The sequence below is a fragment of the Mus caroli genome, chromosome 3 (assembly GCF_900094665.2).
Source record: "Mus caroli chromosome 3, CAROLI_EIJ_v1.1, whole genome shotgun sequence".
In the NCBI taxonomy this organism is placed as follows: domain Eukaryota; kingdom Metazoa; phylum Chordata; class Mammalia; order Rodentia; family Muridae; genus Mus; species Mus caroli.
This window is the reverse complement of record NC_034572.1, coordinates 56192284-56209636: the sequence shown is the minus strand read 5'-3', so window position 1 is coordinate 56209636 and position 17353 is coordinate 56192284. Positions and strand designations below refer to the sequence as shown.

Here is a 17353-nt window from a genome sequence, read left to right as displayed (position 1 = left end):
AAAGGACAGAAAAGTTTGAATGCAGTATAGGAATCTAAGCATATTTCGTGAGTGCACTGTAGTGTTTTCGGTGTTGGAGATTTTGAAGTATTTAAAGAATGATGGATTTGTTCCAAGTCCTGATCAGCTCTTCTTCTAATTTTTTGTCTCTCTCGATTTTGTGGTTATAGGTATGGTACTGAAGTTTCTTCAGAGAAAAAAATAAACTCAGAGAAGAAACTTGACAACCAGGAAAAGAAATTGCTGAACCAAGAAAAAAAGACATTTAGGATCACAGACAAATCATATATTGACCGAGATTCTGAGTATTTATTGCAAGAAAATGAGCCAAACCTAAGCTTAGATCAACATTTACTGGAAGATTTACAAAGGAAAAAAACTGACCCTCGATATATAGAGATGCAGGTAATGTGAAGCAAATGGTAGAAAATCACTCATTCTTGTCCTTCCCTTAAAAGAAGTGGGTTTGTGGTTGAAGAACTGTTCAATCTAGATGAATGAGATCCTAAAATCAAGACTCCTCCGTGGGAAGACTTTCTTTGTTGTAGAGAAATGTAGACTGGAAAGTCCATACAGCCTATATAGTGTATCTTACTGCCAGGCAGATGCTTGCTAATGTCATTGGGAACAGTTTTCTAGTCGAGTTTCGTGAGGATTCATGAGTTCAGACGGGTAAATTGTCAGAATTATGACGTTTCTTCCAGTTCAGGCTTCCTTTCTCTTAACAGATGATAAAATTAAAAATTTCAAAAGCTAGGTGATTCATTTTGTGTTTACCAACATTTCAGTATGCTGCTGCATCAAGGACTAAAGTTTTATGAATTACCCAAGAACTACCTGTCTTGAAGTCCCCCTGCAGTTAAAATGTAAAATTGTATACTTTCTGTGTGTTTTAGATATTAGATGTGATAGAGTCTTCAAATGTGCAGAAATACATATTTAGGGGAATATCTGGTTTTCTGGAGTCCGTAACTTGTAAATATCTAGTGCTACTTTTGAGCAGGCACACTATTGAATCTTTGAGAAAGGTTTAACCTATTGGTCAGTTTGATCAAGGTTGAATTTTCTCTTGTAGATTAGCTGAAATTGACCAGGGTACAAATTATATTTGTACAAATTATATTTGGACACTGGTGAGTGAGACTTAATGAGGTCAGTTAATTTAGAATCTTTAGACTGGGAGAACTTTTATGTTATGAAGAGTTGGCTACTGTCTCTTTGCACAAAATTCAGATGGGTAGATGGTCTAGCATTTAAAAAAAAAAAAGAGAGAGATCTTCCTTTTTCCCAGTCACTGATAAATGCTTCATTTCTATTAAAATTTAGGCATATTTACAATTCAATTTTTTGTTGGCGTGAGTGTGGGTATGTGCATGTGGAAGCCAGAAGTATCAGTCCTTAGAAATCACCCACCTTGGATGTTCTGTTGTTGAGACAGAGTCTCTGTACCTCTGCCTAGCCTTGAACTCCCAGAAGTCTGCTTGTTTCTTCCTCTCCAGTGTTCAGATTAAAGAAGTATCACCATGTCTGGCCCCTCCTTGGGCTTTTTGAGAACTGGTCTCCCACTCTTCTGGAGCTCAGCAAGTAAGCTAGGTTGGCTGGTCCCAAGCCCTAGTGATCTGCCTATTGGCTTTCCTAATGCTAACATACCGTACCTGTTCTTGTTTCAGCTGTAAGTGTCTGTTTATTATTTCAGAGAGAAGAGGGAGGTGTTCTGGCAGCAGCAGTGGGCAGAGGTGGGGGTGGTTACTGAGCTTGTGAGTGCAGGTGCCCATGGAGGCAAAAGAGGGCATTGTATTCTCTTGAGCCAGAGTGACAGGTGGTAGGCAGTCAACAACCTGGGTGCTTGAAACTGAATTCAGGTCAGGTCCTCTGGAGGACCAGGACCTTTTCTTAATGGCTGAGCCATCTTTCAACCTTTACCCCTAAAATGCAGTTTAATCCTCTTGGTAATACATAGTATTTCTCCCTCTCCCCTTTCTCCTGGGCATGCATATATTTGTGTGAGTGTGTGTGTGTTGAGACGGGGGAGAGATGGGTGTGTACTTACAGAGAACAGATGTTGATGTTGGATGTTGGGTATCTTCTACCTTAATTTCTGAGACAGGGTCTCTAACTGAACCAGAACCTCATTTACAAAAAGGGAATGTGTATTATAATTTGAAAAGCAACAATAAAAATAATAGCTTATACATTAAGATGGCTGTATTTGATGATATATATTAACATTTTTTGATATTATGAAATAATTTAAAAGTCATAAAAGAAATTTGTATGAAGGCTCACTTTAATTCATCACAATGACTGTCTTGTTTGTGTTACTGGGGGAAAAAAACCAAAAACCTTACCATAAGTGTGGTAATAATATCCTGGATTAGCTAGAATTGTTCTTAATTTTTATTCTGAATATTAGTTTTTAAATTAAGAGTTATTTTTGTTTTTTAATAAGAAAGATGTTCAAACTATCTCATGTTCTATGCTGCTGAAGATTTTATCTAATTAGTATAAATTCTAGTACTACTTAGTATATGGGTATAGAGTTCCAGAATTATTTCTAAAATTCACAAGAAGTTGTTAACATCAGTCAAATAATTTGCTCTTTTTGTTATTCTGTTTGTTATCTGCCAAGCTGTATATCTGACAAAAAGCTATCTGTGTCAAAAATTATTGCTTGTATATAAAAATGATTATCAGTGAGATCTGTGGCAAACCTGATGAAGTTATACCGGCTTTGGTGCCCAGAAATTTACAGTCCTGAAATGAAGTACTAAATTTCTTCTTTAAGTTAAAGGCACTTGCCCAGAAATCATCATTGGCTCTGTTCTGGTGCCTGTTGCATTAGGAAATGGTTTATGGGTGAGTAGGGAAAAGAATGACATAGAAGTAGTCTGTGGTGACCACACAGAATAGAAGTAGGAGTAGGTGGGCAGCGTTTTCCTTCTAACCTTGAAGAATGTACTTCTGGTCCTGTAATTCTGGTTAAGTCATGGTATTTCACAAATGCACTATAAAAGAGGAAAATACTCTTGCTCTATTATATTTAGATAAGATATGTTTATTCTGAGAATGATTTTTTATTTTAATTTCAGCGTTTCAGAAAAAAGCTGCCTTCATATGGAATGCAGAAGGTAAAACATTCTTTCTACTGTTTAATTTGATTTGCACAAAAGTTAACTACATTTTTAAAAAAAGAAAAAAAAAACCTTCATTGACAAGAAATACAACTTGGTGAGCCTTCTTCCATAGAGAAGTTAACTGCATGCTTTGGTGCTCTTGAAAGGTAAAAAAGAACCAAAAAAAAAAAAAAATTATGAAGTAGTTTTCTAGTTTTTTGTTCAAAATCTTTGGAGTTTAAAAAGTAGAATATTCATATGTATATCTGGAAGATTATGTTGCTCTTCATGCAAAACCAAGCTCTTGAGTTACAATTGAGGTACTGCCAAGAATAGTGTTATAATGGACTGGTTGAATTTCATCACACAGGCTTGCAAACAAGAACATAGTTCTTTCTCTGGCTCTGCCCTTCCAGTCCAATTTATTTATTTTTTCTTCTTTGATTTTCATAGCACTTATTACCACTTGCCATCTCTGTCTGCTCCCCTTCTAGTCCAACATAAACTCTTGAGGTCAGAGTCTGTGCCTGCCATTGTACTGGCATCCAGAACCCGTTGAGTGAATGAGTTATGGTCCACTTCTGAACATAGTCCCTTCGTGTATCTGTGGGGATTTGTTCTGGGCCCTTTGAAATATAGGACTGCAGAATAAACCTGCATCCCCTCAGATGTTCAAGTACTTTATATGAAATGGTATCTTATTTTCCTATAAGCTACATGTGTTCTTCTATATAATTTAAGTCATCTCTTGATGATTTAATGTCTCTAATAATATGTGTAAATGCTATATAATTATGCACTGTATTGTTAAGGAAATTTTGACACGTTCAGTGTAGTTATAATTGCTTCTTCAAAAGCTTTAGTTCTGCAAATGCAGAAGCCATGGGTTTTGAGGAACAAACGTTTACCAGCTGTGTTGTTTAAACTGGAAACTTGTTCTCATGATACACGTTGCTAGAATAGATAGTTATAATTTAAATATAAGTTTTATATTAAAATATATAACATTCTTGAAGTAACGTGATGGTTTTATTTAAGTAGCAAATTGTTAGTATGAAGAATATTAGTGTGTATCGAAAATGTTAAAATAGTTATTTCCTCTAAGAGTTACCTAGATACCTGATTTACTTTTCTGAATAGAATCTTAAATACTTTTTCAGACTTGAGTCAATATGTGCTGTTCTTCACTCGTGTTCTCTTTTGAACTAGGAGCTGGTAAATCTAATCAATAACCATCAGGTGACAGTAATAAGTGGTGAAACTGGTTGTGGCAAAACCACTCAGGTTACGCAGTTCATCTTGGATAACTACATCGAAAGAGGAAAAGGGTCTGCCTGCAGAATAGTGTGTACTCAGCCAAGAAGAATTAGTGCCATTTCAGTAAGTAGGCTCTAACTTGTGAACATTCTTTGCCCTTTGAGTAACTTTAATTGAGCGTAACTGGTTTTTAAGGTTTGCAGTGATTCTTTATTAGGCTTTAGATTTGTCCCTATGAGAGCAAGTGCTTAATTGGCAAATATTTGATAATAAATACAAAAAAAGGCAAATATTTGATAATAAATACAAAAAAAGTAGAGATTTCTCTTGAATACTTGCAAACTCAAGTTAAAGTAATTCCAGTACAAATCTAAAAAAATGAAAGTCAACAAATGTTTATAGAATTGATTCACAGTCTTCTCCATGCAATGCTTTAACTTCTGCCACTAGGCTTACTCCTTCAGTGCCTTCAGTGTCTGAGTACATGGGTACATGAATACTAGTGACAATGGGAAGCTGTAGTTTCCATTTGAAGCTGTATTTCTATAGGCGGTGAGGTTTTTTTTTTTTTTAAAGCATTCTTTTCTGCATGTATGCCTCCATGCTAGAAGAGAGCATCAGATCTCATTATAGATGATTATGGGCCACGATGTGGTTGCAGGTAATTGAACTCAGGACCTCTGGAAGAGCAGCCAGTACAAAGTGAGTTTTAATGAAGCTCTTCTGAGGAAGCTTAGGCTGAGTGATTTAGCATAGATAATGTCAGTCCAGAATTGCAGAAGTGATACAAGTTAGCAATGATTATAATTAAATTTCATTTCCCATTTTGTATTTGATAGCCATTAGTTTTGAAAACAACTGACCAAAGACTAGGAGTTATCAGTCTCTATTACAAATAAAAAAGAACAATAAATAGAGTAAATTAGAAATTATCAATATGTACTTATTTTCAAATTATAGTTTTTGTTTGGACTATCGTCTCCCAACTATTGTAGACGAGTAAAACAGAAAATAGTTAATGAGAGAATCTCATAAAAGATGTTTGAAAATAGTAATACCATGAGAGCTTGGACTTGAGGGTCTTTATAAAGATAAATGAGAAATAAGCAAAAGAAGCTGGTAGTGTGTCATGCTCAGAGCACCACGGTTTCAGGTATCTCAGACTTTAGTATCTCTAGTTTCTAAACTCATCTGAAGGGCAACTACTTTTTTAACAGCCCCAGATTTTCATGACAGTTAAGTACATTTATCTACAGGAATTTGCTTTTTAATACAACTGTGTTTTATTTAAAGGTTGCTGAGAGAGTGGCCACAGAAAGGGCAGAGTCTTGTGGCAATGGTAATAGTACTGGATACCAGATTCGTCTCCAAAGGTAAACAGTGTTCATTTCAGGTCATTCATCGTATATACATAGATGTTAGTGCAGCTTTGAATCAGATTTTCGTCCTCCTCTTTTATGTTGGTTCTTATTAACATTGATATATACTTTACATGTATTAAATTATATTTATTTGTATGTGCACATGTGTGTATATACTACAGAAGGAGGGAGGTGGGGGGATGAATAAGGGGACAAATTGCAGGAGTCAGTTCTCTTTACCACATGATTCTTGGGGATTAAACTAGGTTCATAGGCTTGACGCTAGTCAGGCATCTCAGCATACCCTTGCATAAGTTTTTGAAAGACAAGCCAGCAGGGCTTATTGAGAAGTAAAGAATAGTCCCCTGCATGGATTGGCTACAAAATGAGTTCCCCTAGAATTATTTTTTAAAGCAGTTTTAATATTAGTTGGCATGTTACCATAACTTCATCTTTGAATCAAATAGGTACCATTTTTAAAAATGTGCTTTTAACAGTAAGGAAGATTAGAAATAATATTTTAGTAGCATTAGTAGATCCATTTAGTGGATCATTATTTCTGTCAAATGAACTGCTGTCTTGTACATTTTGATACTACTTAATCTACCCTTTGATAGACATTATTAATATTTGCATCATTAGCCATTATAAACCTTTTTTTGTTTGTTTGTTTTGGGGGGTCGTTCAAGACAGGCTTCATTATCAATCTTTAATAAACTTCTTTGATCCTTGATCCTTTCCTGGAGTTCAAGTTGCTTGATCCATTTAAAGGAGCAGAATTAGAATTCTGTTTACCAAACCAGAAGTTTAGGCCCATAAATTCATTCAGTCTTTGAATGTTAAAGGTTATACATGTCAAAAGAAATAATCTTAGTATCAAAGTAATCTTAAGGCTAGTATTTTCTATTATTGTGGTAAATGGTTTTATAAATAAAAATTACTTAGAAAGATTTCTTATCAAACTTCTTTGGAACTCAACTTTTTAAGAAAACTACACCAAGAATCAATAAATTGTGTCTTATATTCACAGTCGGTTGCCAAGGAAACAAGGTTCTATCTTATACTGCACAACAGGAATCATTCTTCAGTGGCTCCAGTCAGACTCGTGAGTATGTTTCAGTGAAGAGATAAAATACTAGCAATGAACTGAGTAGGGTAGCTTATGTTTGCAACCCCAGCACTTGAGAGATGAAGGTAGGTGGGATCAGGAACCCAGTCCAGCCCTGTCTACATGAGACTCTTCCTCCTCATCCCCCACAGTTATAGAAACAAGCGCTACATAGATATCCAAACACGCAATTTTTTGTTTGTTTGATTGGTTGGTTTTGTTTTCTATTTTTTTGTTTTGTTTTGTTTTTCTTTCTTTTTTTTTTCCGGAGACAGGTTTCCCTCTGTAGACCATCAGGCTGACATTGAACTCAGAGTTCTGCCTACCTCTGCCTCCTGAGTGCTGGGATTAAAAACATGTGCCACCACTGTCCAGCCAAAGATGTAACTATTAAACAGGACTGTGTTGTTAATAATGGTTGTTTTCAATTTTATACTAAAATGTAAATTTCACACTTGTCTTCTAGACGTTTGTCCAGTGTTAGTCATATTGTACTTGATGAAATTCATGAAAGGAATCTACAGTCGGATGTTTTAATGACTGTTATTAAAGATCTTCTCCATTTTCGATCTGATCTCAAAGTAATATTGATGAGTGCAACTTTGAATGCTGAGAAATTTTCAGAATATTTTGGTGAGTAAAGTTTGGTATGTTAGAAGAGGTATCAAAAGCCAAAAAGTTTAACTTTAAAACAAAAACATCTGCATAATACTAGGTATAATAAAATTGAATGTTTACTAATTTATTATATCTTACCTCTGTATTCTAGTTTCCTAGATGACTGAGCCTGCTTTTTAAGTGGTAGTAGCATCACTTCTCTCCCAATAACCCGTTTCTTGGTGCTGTCAGACAAAGAGCTGACATCAATGAATCAAACCTCAGGACTGAATTGTTCTACCCTTTTTTACGTACACAATGAGTCTTCTGTAGCATTGATGTACTGTTACAGGCTAAGCTGACAGTTTGCTAATGATAACATCTGTGTCCACTTAGTCCAGGTAGTAGTTAGCTGTCTCTATTCACCATTTCTGTAACAGCTTGCCTATAGATATAGCTTCAGTTTTGCACATGAGGATGNAGCCTCTGAACTGTTAAAATAACTTATCTGAGGATGTGTAATTAACAGGGGTGAACATTACATCATTAACAGAGATTCTGAAATTAGATTAGAATACTTGGAAATGTAAATTCTGTAGAATTTTTCCTCAGTGTCTTTCCTCCCAATAGTTATAGAAATATTTGGAGGGAAAGACAGAAGTCAGATAGAGAAGTAGTGTGGAACTGTTTCTTAGGTTATGTATTTTGCTGGCTTACAGTGTATTGAATTTTAATTTTGAATGTTGTCTATAAAGTCATGGGTCTATCTTGTCTTCCATTTTAGGTAACTGTCCAATGATACATATACCCGGGTTTACTTTTCCAGTTGTGGAATATCTTTTGGAAGATATCATTGAAAAAATAAGGTAAACAATAGGCAGCAAAATCAGTTAAAAAGCTCTAATGTATTGTCTTCTCATGATACATTTATCTTTATAGCTCACCATTGGTCATAAATCCATTTATTATGGGGCTCTAAACATTAACTAGGAGCATTTCCATAGAGAGTGAAGAGTTTTCAAGCTAAAATCATTATCTTATGTGTGATTTCTGCCAGTTTTCCCCCCACCAGCACAAATAGAATGTTTTTGCCAAATAATTAATGCTTAATAATAGTCGTCTACCTAGATTTCTGGATTGTAAATTTAAAAGGGTAGTCTTTACCAAGTGGTACATCCAATGACTTACTTCCTGTGCTTATGCCACATTTTGTAGCTACTCCCTGACACACACAGCTTCTCTGAGCTGTAGGTATATCCTGTACGTCTTCTCATTCTTCTGTACGAGTGGTTCTGACCATCAGCTCTATTGGAAGGGCTCTTGGTCTGGATAATAGGCTACTTGGTACTTTCTCTTCACAAATCTCATCATGTGAACTTCTCTTCCCTAAGTGAGATCCCTGCATATGAAACTTTGCTAAAAAATAGTTTGAGTAGGTTGTGTACCACAGTGCCTCAGCCAGTGCACTTTTTATTGCCTCTCAGCACTGGCTGAGAACCAGTACCTGCCTCTAGCTGCCAGCAGCATCCTCTAGCAAGTGGAACAAAATTGTATCTGTTCATTAGTGGCAAAAGGTTAGGAAAGCCCCTAACAGGCCCCTGATGCTTAGTCATCCCAAAGCCCTTCAGCATCCAGCTTCACATTTCTTTGTGATGTATCCTATAGTTTATCAAATGTGCTATTCCTAATAGCACAAACTGAAAATACAATTAAATATGCTGATACCACAACACAATTGCTGTCTTTCCCTCCAAATATTTCTATAACTATTGGGAGGAAAGACACTGAGGAAAAATTCTACAGAATTTACATTTCCAAGTATTCTAATCTAATTTCAGAATCTCTGTTAATGATGTAATGTTCACCCCTGTTAATTACACATCCTCAGATAAGTTATTTTAACAGTTCAGAGGCTNCATCCTCATGTGCAAAACTGAAGCTATATCTATAGGCAAGCTGTTACAGAAATGGTGAATAGAGACAGCTAACTACTACCTGGACTAAGTGGACACTGATGTTACCTGGACACAGTTAAGGCTCTTTCTTCATGTCTTTCTATATGTGTACATGCTTTTTCTTTCAGGTTCCCTGAGACACCTTCTTTGTAATTTCCTCCCATCTCCCACTTTTTGTATTATAAGACTTGTTGACACTATCATGATTGTAGTGTATCTTTGTCTCTTGCACAAGACTTTTTAAGTTTTTAAAGTTAAGGATTTTGACTTACTCATTTTGGTTACTTGTACATTATAGTGCCTAGACTACAATGATTGAATGAATAACTTAATATGTGCAGAAACATTTGTAGCATTTTTGAAGACTTTATTATTTAAAATTAAAATTGATATCAGAAAGAATCTACAATTTATTTTACATGGGGAGAAGTCAGCTGAATTTTGGTGAGATGTCTGCTTAACAATACATTAAAATCTTTTACTTCACGTGGAGCTACCTTGTGAGCATTTTAGAAAAAGGAAAGACTTGGTATATGTATACCTTTAAATTTGTCTTGATAAGGGGTAAAGCTGTTACATAAAGTTTGGGTACGTGAGTGAGTGAAAAATGAGATGCCATGTCATGAGGAGATTTGAAATGAGTGCAGCCATGAAAGTTGGCAGCAAGGAGAGGGGAGTGTATTTCAGAGAGAAAGGGACTTCTAAAAGAGGTAGTACACAGAGGTCTTGGTTTTATAGTCTGGCCATAAACTTTTATGCACTTTACTCCTCTTTGAGCTGTTCTCTCTTCTTTTTATCATGCTATACTTACAGTTCCTCTGTAAGAGATTATACACAACAGCTTGGTATGTGATGGTAAATGATGGAGTATCAGCAGTCTACATTTCATAATGATTGCCTCCTTAAATTTGCAGGAACTGTTAGAAAGGGGTCTGATGCAAAAGAAAGTGTCACCCTCCAGCTTCAGGAGTAGGGAGAGTGCAGGAGGATGATCTTTTGGGTAGAGATTTTTTTTTTTTGTCAAAGATAACTCCTTCCTTGAGAAGGCAGCAGCACAGCAGGAAGTAGGAGGACAGAAACACTGGCTAGATGACTAGTAGGACCGAACATGGAGAGTTGTGACTGAGTGGCTGAGAAGTAGGTGAAGGATACTTCTGAGTGTTTGAAGTCACTGGGAAGGAACGAGCTTTGTACTTACACTTCTAATTGTATCTCAGTCAGTCTCACATTGCTGAACCTCAGGTTGGTGCCTTTATATGTATTAAAGGCTTAGGGAGACCCTGGCCAATGGTACCAAATAGGAAAGATGATTTCCACATTTTGGTGTTTGCTATATACCAGGCACTTTATCACTTTTTTTTTTTAAAGATTCTCATGCTAATAATAGGTTAAGAGTATGAACTGCACAAATCTAATTAAAGCCTGGAAGATCAATGCCTTCGGCAAGACCACAACTAGTCAGTGCCAGAGCAGGGAGAGGCATCGTTTCCATCTGACTCCACTCATCCTCCTCATTCCATCTGAACGTTGTCCTCTGAACCCTATGGGGGGTCAAGACTATCTTCAGCTTTCCTTTGCCCTTTCTTACCCTCTGCCTTTCAAGAGCTCATAGTGCAAGTGAATAATTCCTGGACACGTAGACTTCCCTTGTCTCTAACGTCCGCTATCGCACTATGGAGTCACTGTAGCACTAGGCAGAACACATACAACTTAAATGCTAATCCCAGATCTCCCCTAACCTGTAACTGTGACAGCAGAACCGTGCAGTTGCTAGCATGGATCTGATACTTGTGGAGTTATTCATTTAAATCCTTGGAATTCAGGAATTACTTTATATGCTTCACAGGGGATTCTTATATATAATTTGGTTTGGAAAATCTTTCAAAGTTTATTAAGCAGTCATTAAGTCTTATTGGACCTTCTATTAACTAAAAACTTTTATTTTGGAGCAAACTTAAAATTGAAGCTAAAAGTCAACTGAGAAATCATTTTCCGTTGAGATTATTAAGATGGCATATAGTCTTATGGTCTTCAGGAGGGAATACTTTTTATCCTAAATGAGAAGTTTCAGGTATTAACAATTAACACCTTAAATTAATATTTTGAGCAACATTCTCTAAAAAATATAGTGAAAATATTCTTTAGAATCTGGTTTCAAGTAATCAGTGTAAAAAAACTCAGGCATACTTAAAAGCCATAATGTTTCAAATGTGGGGAAATGTATAATAATCTTTTTATTTTAGATATGTTCCAGAACAAAAAGAACATAGATCCCAGTTCAAGAGGGGTTTCATGCAGGGTCATGTAAATAGACAAGAAAAAGAAGAAAAAGAGGCCATCTATAAGGAACGCTGGCCAGCGTATATAAAGGAACTGCGGACAAGGTAAGTCTATTTGAGGTATGCACACAGTGGCTGAAGCAAGTAGCATTCTTCTGATAAGAGTGTACTTGAGCGGAGCGAATCTCATTCTACTTATGCTGCTGTGCTGACTTACCTGCTGTTTATTGTCCCAGAATCTTAATTGTCTCTTCTCTGTAGATGTTTGTTCATATGCAGACTGACTTAACTTTAAGGCTTACATTTGCGTAACCCATGGAAAACATACCATGCATTTCATGACTTTCTGTGTCATTTTGGTGTAGATACTCTGCAAGTACCGTAGATGTTTTGCAAATGATGGATGATGATAAAGTTGATCTGAATTTGATTGCTGCCCTTATTCGATACATTGTTTTGGAAGAAGAGGTTAGTTTTTTAGTTTTTCTTCAAGTAATTTTAAATTTTATTATGCATCAAACAAAGCAATAAAAAACTCATTTTCCTAAATGCTTTTTAAAAAGTGGACTAGAAGAAAATCTCAAAATTACATTTAGGCATTTAGCCTATTTAAAGAAAAGATTAAACAAATATCTCTAAATTGTAGGTCTGTGTTTTTTTAAAAGTTTGGGTATTCACTTAAATAGTAACTACAATTCAAAGCTACTCTAATTTTAACGAGGATTTAAGTGTGCATGGAATTGTTAGTGTGGTTATTGATGTGATTTTCTTAACTGTAATTTCCTGCTTATATAGGATGGTGCAATATTGGTCTTTCTACCAGGCTGGGACAATATCAGTACTTTGCATGATCTCTTGATGTCACAAGTGATGTTTAAATCAGGTATTGCATAAATGTCTTAAACTATATGATACCAAGACTGACTTTAGAATTCATGTAGTCTGTGGAGTCCTCTCCTCTCCCCTTTTCTGATTTGAAGAAGTTGTTACTTATGTGGCTTCATCAGTATAGGATTTTGTTCACTTAAGTCCATTTCGCTTTTTTCTTTAAGAAATTGAATGTTTTCTAAAAGCTCTGAGCTATAAGATGGGATGTATATTGTGAAACTTCTCAGTTTTATGAAAGTATCATTTTACCGCTTCTTTAAACTTGCCTAACAAAATTGAACTTTAAAGTTAAAATATTGGTATTTAGGGGCTTTCAATCTTTCCCCCCTCTCATAGGAGGTTTTATTAATGGTAAGGATGAAGTTAATGGCCTTTTATGAATGTGATTTTTGATAGACAACTCCCACCATAGAGAATTTTAAGAATTTGGACAGGGGCTGGAGATGAGGCTCAGTGATTACTGCTCTTCCTGAGGATCTGAGTTCAAGTCACACCACTCCTCATTCTATCTGAATGTTGTCCTCTGAACCCTGGGGTGGGGGGTGGGGGGGGTCAAAGACTAGCTTCAGCTTTCCTTTGCCTTTTCTTACCCTCTGCCTTTCAAGAGCTCATAGTGCAAGTGAATAATTCCTGGACGTGAACTTCCTTTGTCTCTAACGTCCACTATACCACTATGGAGTCACTATAGCACTAGGCAGAACACATAGGCAGTTCTTATAACTCCAGTTTAGTCTTCTGACCGTCACAGGCTCCCTTACACATAGCATATAGACACAGAAACACACACATATATTAATAGAAAAAATGGTTTTAATCTTGAAAAGAATTAGTAAGCAAATGTTTATCGATATAAAATAGATCAACAAAGTAAAATGTCAATGGGTCACATTAGAGCACTCAGAACAATTGTAGTAAAACTTGGTTTTACTGTATGTAGAAGTATAAGTTAAAAACTATGTGATTTAGCAGCTGAATTTATTATTCCATACATGTGCCATATATGTTTTATGGGGCTTTAATTTAATTTAATTTTTTAAATTTCAGATAAGTTTCTCATTATACCTTTACATTCACTGATGCCTACCGTCAACCAGACACAGGTATGTTGTTAAATTTGTTTTCTGTCTTTCAGATTGAGACAAATTTTACATTTAAGATTGTAAGAGCCAAAGGAATGGAAAGCTTGATGTGAGTTCTCATCTAGAAATGTCAGAGAAACAACACGTATGAAATGTCATCAACATGGCTTTTTTAAAAATTAAAGTGTAATTATATTGTTTTACCCCCTTCCCTATTCTCCCTCCAACTCTCCCTATGCACCGCTCCTTACTCTTTCCAGTTCGTGTTCTCCAGTTCTTTAATGATGCGGTTAGTGGGATGTGTGTACGCACACATGCATACATTCTTAAACGTACAAATATTTCCTCATGAGTCTGTAAAATGTTGCTTAAATATATGTAATTATTAGGGCTTGTCACCTGGCATTGTTTAACCAAATGGTATGCTTTGCCCAAAGAAAGACTATTTCTCCTCATCTCAGCATTCCCTAAGTATTTCCCTGTATTTCACTGTCTAGGGTTGAGGCCTTGAAGGCTTTCCCTTTTCATTGTTAGCAGGTCCAATGATGAGGTCCTTGATCAGTTCTTTTGTAGGCAGCCATGTTGATGAGATTTCATCCGTGTTGCTTCTCTGACATTTCTAGGAGATGAGAACTCACATCAAGCTTTCCATTCCTTTGGCTCTTATAATCTTTCTGCCCAATCTTATGCTATGATTTCTGAGCCTTAGGTGCGGGAGTTGTGTTGTAGATATAAAAGTTGGGTTGCTAAGAACCTGGTGTTCGGGTTTTCATTAAATAGTCTATGCCTCTGAGAGGATTGACATCTCACATGGTAAAATTTCAGTTAAACTATACACATACACACATTTCCCTCACAGGCTTATTTAACTTTAAAGAAACTTTAAAATAGTGACCCATGTTAAAAATACTTTATAAAGAGCATTTCTTTGGAGAATGTAAAACCATAATTTACTAGCGGATTAATCTTGTTAGTGTTAAGAAAGTGTAGAGAAATGGTTTCTTCAGTAACTTGTTTAAGTTTCCTGAATCAAAGAAAAAGTTTATAAATACCACTAAAAAACTCAAGCTAGAAATTAGCTGTGACATAGTATATGCTGGTGTTTGAGATTTTGATTTATTATATTAGCATATTAACAGGAGATTTCCTATTTTATTAGTAATGTATTACAACTGTTTTGACATGTCAAATTCAGGATTTTATTAATGGGAATGATAATTTTTGATATAACACTATCTTCAGACCCTTTCCTTCCAGTCTTCTATTCTTTTTTTTTTTATAAGAAAATAGCTGTCTCCTTCAGTCTGTTTGCTGATTCTTTGATGGGGAGTCAGCCTGTTGATTAGATAAAAGTGTATCTAGTGTGGAGGTTCTTCCATCTTTGACACCCTAACCTAGTAGAGAACTCATACATTTATGAGAGAGTATGTGCCTACTACTTACTGATTGCTCTATTTTATAAATCAAGAATGGGTACTTCTTTTGGGTGTACGTATGCATTACAGCCAGTGGTGCTTAACTTCGATGGCATTGTTAGGTAGTGTTATTTGTAGGATTTGGCATTTGAAGAGGCTATGTTACTCCCATCTAATCTCAAGCTAGTCTACCATACTGCAGCACTTGACATCCATTCTGAGGGCAAGGTACCTGTCACATTGGTTCATAATTCTTTGTTGTTTGGCTTTGTAAATCTTGTCCACAGATTAAAGCTGTTTTCCTTTAATTTATGCTCACCAGCTTTTGTTAAAGATATGCTAAAAGTTCAAGTGACTTTGTTTGCCTCTTGTTTGTGATATACTTCTGATATCTGGGTTTGCCAAAGGAGGATTTCATCGAGTTGAAAATGTGTATGTTAATGATAGACCAGTGCACAAGACACATTATTAAAAAGCATAAATGCTAAAAATGATCACTATCTCAACAAATAACATTGTAAAAGTATGTCAGAAATTAATATATTCTTGATGTATTTATTCTTACAGGTATTTAAAAAAACTCCTCCCGGTGTTCGGAAAATAGTAATTGCTACCAACATTGCAGAGACTAGGTAAAAACTATTTTAAATATCAGCTATTGGTGATTACATAAATGTAGAGATCCATACATTATTAACATAGTTTAATCCTTATTCTCTGTAAAAGAACTTTGAAATCTCTCGTTAGTCAAGGATGGTAAACATACATTGTAGTTTTCTAAAGCTGTTCTACTGTGTTTAGTGCTCCTTTTCAAAGTAGTCAGTTAACAAGTTGTTTTTCAAAATTCCTCTAAAGAATCATGGGAATTGGTATGGTGTTACTCTTTGTTCTCCAGTATTATTGTTGTATAATTACATGCAGCCTTAAACATTTCTAATGCTCTACTGGAGATATTTATAGCTAAGTTGCTGAAACAACTTATTTTCTAGAAGCTGCTGTTACGGCATAGTTCCTTAGGGCTTCAGAGGTGGCCATAAAGCACTGGCTGTGATCAGATGGCGGTGGTCAGATAAGAATGTGGCATGTGATCGAATCATTTTACTACTATGATACAAAGGAACTCTGCCTATTGTCAGCTACTTGACTGATGTAAAATTGAAAAATGTGAGAAGAGTAGGCAAAGGCCTGAACTAATAAAATCCACTTCATCTGTTAAAGTATTTTAAATGAATTTTTAAAAATCTATAGAATTGGTATAATTTTATCCCTTGATATACTTTTTAATATTTTGTGTATCTTTTTCAAACAGCATCACCATAGATGATGTGGTTTATGTAATAGATGGAGGGAAAATTAAAGAAACACACTTTGACACACAGAACAACATCAGTACCATGTCTGCTGAGTGGGTTAGTAAAGCTAATGCCAAACAGAGGAAAGGGAGAGCTGGAAGGTAAGTCGGAAATGCTGTGCAGGGCCTTGAGAACATGCAAAAGAATACATGAGCAAATCTAGAAGTATTATTAGAAAAGGTATTTTGCATAATATATTGAACTCAACACTTCATCAGTTATTAGTATTTGATTTTTAGTTGCCATATAAAATGTATTTGTACCCTTTTTATACATTGATACAGTTATACTTCCTCCTAATTTTGTTCCTTTACTCAGATAGTTTCTCCCTCTTCCATGTAACATACGCTGTAGTCTGTTTCCCATGGCTCCTGCATGTAGATTCCTTTCTTCTCACTCATCATCTCTTACATTTCCTATAACTGTCTGTCTACCTATCTATTCACCATCTGTCAAGCAAGATTTCAGGTTGATTCTGCATGGGAGCGAACGTTTGCTCCTTATCTATTCATTAGTCTGATGGTGTATCGTGGCTCTTTGATGAAAGCAGCACTCCGTTGGCTATGCCAGTGCCTCTCTTGTGTGCTGACTTGGATTCCTTTGCATGTACACATTGCTCATGCAATGTGAGCTGCACGGTTGTCATGTGGTAGTTGTCTGCAGTTTTTTGAGAACCCTCCATATTGCTTTGCTTGATAAGTATGCCAGTTTCCATGCCCACCAGCAGTGTCCTAAGCCCTCCTTTCCCACATCTTGTTTATGGGTGTTAGCCATTATGAAGAGGAAAATGGAGCTCAGTGGAGTTTGAATTTGCTTTTTCCCATGCCTAACTAGTATAACAACACATTGTAAAATAAGATAGTAGTTTTAGTTGTACTTTTTAAGGAAATTATCTGTTGAATTTTTTAATTTTGTTTTTTTTGTTTGTTTATTTTTTGTTTTTGTTTTT

General features: G+C 35.8%; 1 protein-coding gene across 2 annotated transcripts in view; it reads left to right on the top strand.

The window, feature by feature from the left end:
- Dhx36 (DEAH-box helicase 36) overlaps positions 1-17353 on the top strand; it is a 37465-nt gene that overhangs the window by 5179 nt on the left and 14933 nt on the right. For both annotated transcript variants that reach the window (XR_003836193.1, XM_021158337.2), the window contains exons 3-15: positions 171-405; positions 3090-3128; positions 4323-4493; positions 5664-5743; positions 6762-6836; positions 7306-7472; positions 8221-8302; positions 11635-11775; positions 12036-12138; positions 12466-12553; positions 13603-13658; positions 15620-15684; positions 16362-16505. Coding sequence is in view for 1 of the 2 variants with exons in the window: in XM_021158337.2 (XP_021013996.1) it covers positions 171-405; positions 3090-3128; positions 4323-4493; positions 5664-5743; positions 6762-6836; positions 7306-7472; positions 8221-8302; positions 11635-11775; positions 12036-12138; positions 12466-12553; positions 13603-13658; positions 15620-15684; positions 16362-16505 (1446 nt within the window). In the remaining variant the exon portion in view is untranslated. The remainder of the gene's footprint in view (positions 1-170; positions 406-3089; positions 3129-4322; positions 4494-5663; positions 5744-6761; positions 6837-7305; positions 7473-8220; positions 8303-11634; positions 11776-12035; positions 12139-12465; positions 12554-13602; positions 13659-15619; positions 15685-16361; positions 16506-17353) is intronic.